The 2,443-nt window shown below is 48.8% G+C and overlaps 1 gene segment (V, D, J or C); it reads right to left on the bottom strand.

Moving 5' to 3' along the window:
* Nucleotides 1-1,503: 1,503 nt before the first annotated feature.
* LOC130023152 (immunoglobulin heavy variable 7-4-1-like) lies at nucleotides 1,504-1,945 on the bottom strand. The segment is given in 2 exon segments: nucleotides 1,504-1,820; nucleotides 1,900-1,945. Coding segments are annotated over 2 exon segments (363 nt in total).
* Nucleotides 1,946-2,443: the final 498 nt, after the last annotated feature.

The following is a 2,443-nucleotide window of genomic DNA, read 5'->3' as shown; positions in this document are numbered from 1 at the left end:
TCCAGAACTGTAGGTAACAGTTCAGTCACTAAGGAGCCCCATCCAGGCGCCTGCTCTGTGCAGAAGTAGGAAGGGTGCATTGAGAACAAACCTCGAAGTCTGATTCCTGGACTGCCCTGTCCCAGGAATCTGTCTACATCTTTCTTCTCTATCACACTGACAATCCAGGCTGGCCTTAAGGTCAGGCCCCTGCTTCTGTGCTCTGCACTGACCTTGTTCAGAACTTTCACCCATATTGTGCTCATCGTGCCTTCAGGAATTGAAGGGCAGTCCTGATTCATATATGGTCAATGTTCACCTCGGGGAGGGAATGAAAATACTCTCAATCAGATACAAGTATTTTCCCTGTCATTGGGTAGGATTTTCCTCACTTTTTGTAAATTGACCGTTTTGATAAATTTGGTAAAAGTTTTCAAAGTGCAGGTATGAATCTTGGATTCTGCATAAGAAGAAATGGTCATAGTCCAATGATGGAAGCACGTATATTCCCAGTAATACTGTGGTCGGCATGACTGATAACCCATCACGTATTTATGTGGTCTAGTGTGTGCTTTTCTAAATGGATATAGTAATTGGATATATGTCCTCGGTATCAATTCAGAGAACGTGATAAATTTTGATTATTTATTCCCAATTGCAAGGCATGCAGAAAATTAGTGCCTCACTCAATACCATATATTTACCAGGAATATTGGTCAATTGGTGAGGTCAGACCCAGGTAAACTCAGATGGGATTCATTACCCTGGGGTGGAGGGAGCAGCCCCTGGGGCCTCGCTCTAGAACCTGTCTGATGGTTCATGCTACTGCCAGACCTCCTGGGCACACCCCACACAGTGTGTTTGTGCTTGGGTCATGACCTTCCCCTGAGCTGAGTTTTGATGCCCTCAACATCAAGTCTACACATATCCTGACCCTGACCATTTCCTTACCACCACATGATAGGACAAATTTGACCATGGTCCCTTTCATAGAGGATCATCTCCTCCACTGTCCATGGCAGAATTCCATCTCACTAATACGGACATACAAACATGCACAGAGGGGTAGGGCTCCACAGAAACTCCAGAAGAGGCACGGGGCCAACAGCAGGAGTTTGTCTCAGAGAAAAGGATTTTTTTGCAGACACAGAATTTAAAACAAAACGTGTAACATTGGGAGTCTGCCATGCGTAAACCTACAGTTCAGGAACCTACAATGACACCAGCCCAAACTTACATGTGGTTCTTTCTGTACAATCTGGGGCACTCCACACAAAATCCTAGAAGAAAATATGAATGACTCCAGGTGTTCTAGAGGGAGGCCTTTTCTTCTTGGCTGTTGCTGAAGGACAGAGAGAGATCCTGAGCCTTTCCCTCATATGAAGCCTGGCCCCGTGAGCCCCATTCTGTGTCTCAGACCCTGACTCTCTGAGGAGGAAGTCAGGAGGATCAGCGTCCCTGTTGTCTTCTCACCCGGCACAGTTGCCTCCCCCTCGGTTTTCTGACACATTCAGGATGCGGTTGTCACACTGTGAATCTCGCACAGTAATACACAGCCATGTCCTCAGTGCTCAACGTGCTCAGTTCCATGTAAGCTGTGTCCTTGGACGTGTCTAGAGTGAAGGTGACTTTGCCCTGGAACTTCGGTGTGTAGCTTGGAGCACCAGTGTTAGTGTTTATCCATCCCATCCACTCAAGCCCTTGTCCCGGGACCTGCTGTACCCAGTTTATCCCATATTCGGTGAAGGTGTATCCGGACGCCTTGCAGGAGATCTTCACTGATGTCCCAGGTTTTCCCACCTCAGGCCCCGACTGCACCAGCTGCACCTGGGAGTTCACACCTGTGGACAGCAGACAGGAGTGGGGGAGACTCCACTTGACTGGCCCCATTCCCTCAGCCCAAGGAACGGGGACGCTTACCTGAAGCCACTGCCACCAGGAAGAGAATTCTCAAGGTCCAGTCCATGGTGAGGACCATGCACTCAGGGTTTTCTGAAGGTGTGGGTGTGTCTGTTGGGTGATATTTTCAGGTCACAGATACATTTGTATTTAACTCAGTGTCCCTCGTGTAATTTGCATATTCATGAGGAAGGAGAATTCATAGCTGAAGACCTGGTCCATCCTCAGAAGGGGCTGGTGGAAGCCACCGGGTCCATCCTCAAGGGGAGTGAAGAGATCCACGTTCTGATCCTTGTTTGAGAAGGTGAGACCCTGTCCTGTCCCAGGACTGTGTGCCACAGAGTTCCCCCTCCCGAGGGCCAAGCCCTTTCAGGACCTTCCCCCTCAGGGCCCCCCACATCTGTATGGCCTGAACACATTTGGACACACCTGGACTTTGAGGTTATTTCTAGGATACTAGGAATCCCCAAGGGGTACTACAATGAGACTGCAAAACCATCCTAATGCCCCAGTGTTTTCCATTGGGGATTTTAAGAAGTTCAGATACACCCCCTGCATATGGGTT

Source organism: Sorex fumeus, unplaced genomic scaffold (genome assembly GCF_029834395.1).
Source record: "Sorex fumeus unplaced genomic scaffold, SorFum_2.1 ptg000022l, whole genome shotgun sequence".
NCBI classification, from domain to species: Eukaryota; Metazoa; Chordata; class Mammalia; order Eulipotyphla; family Soricidae; genus Sorex; species Sorex fumeus.
Note: the sequence above shows the minus strand (reverse complement) of the source record. Positions and strands in the feature narration are given on the sequence as shown.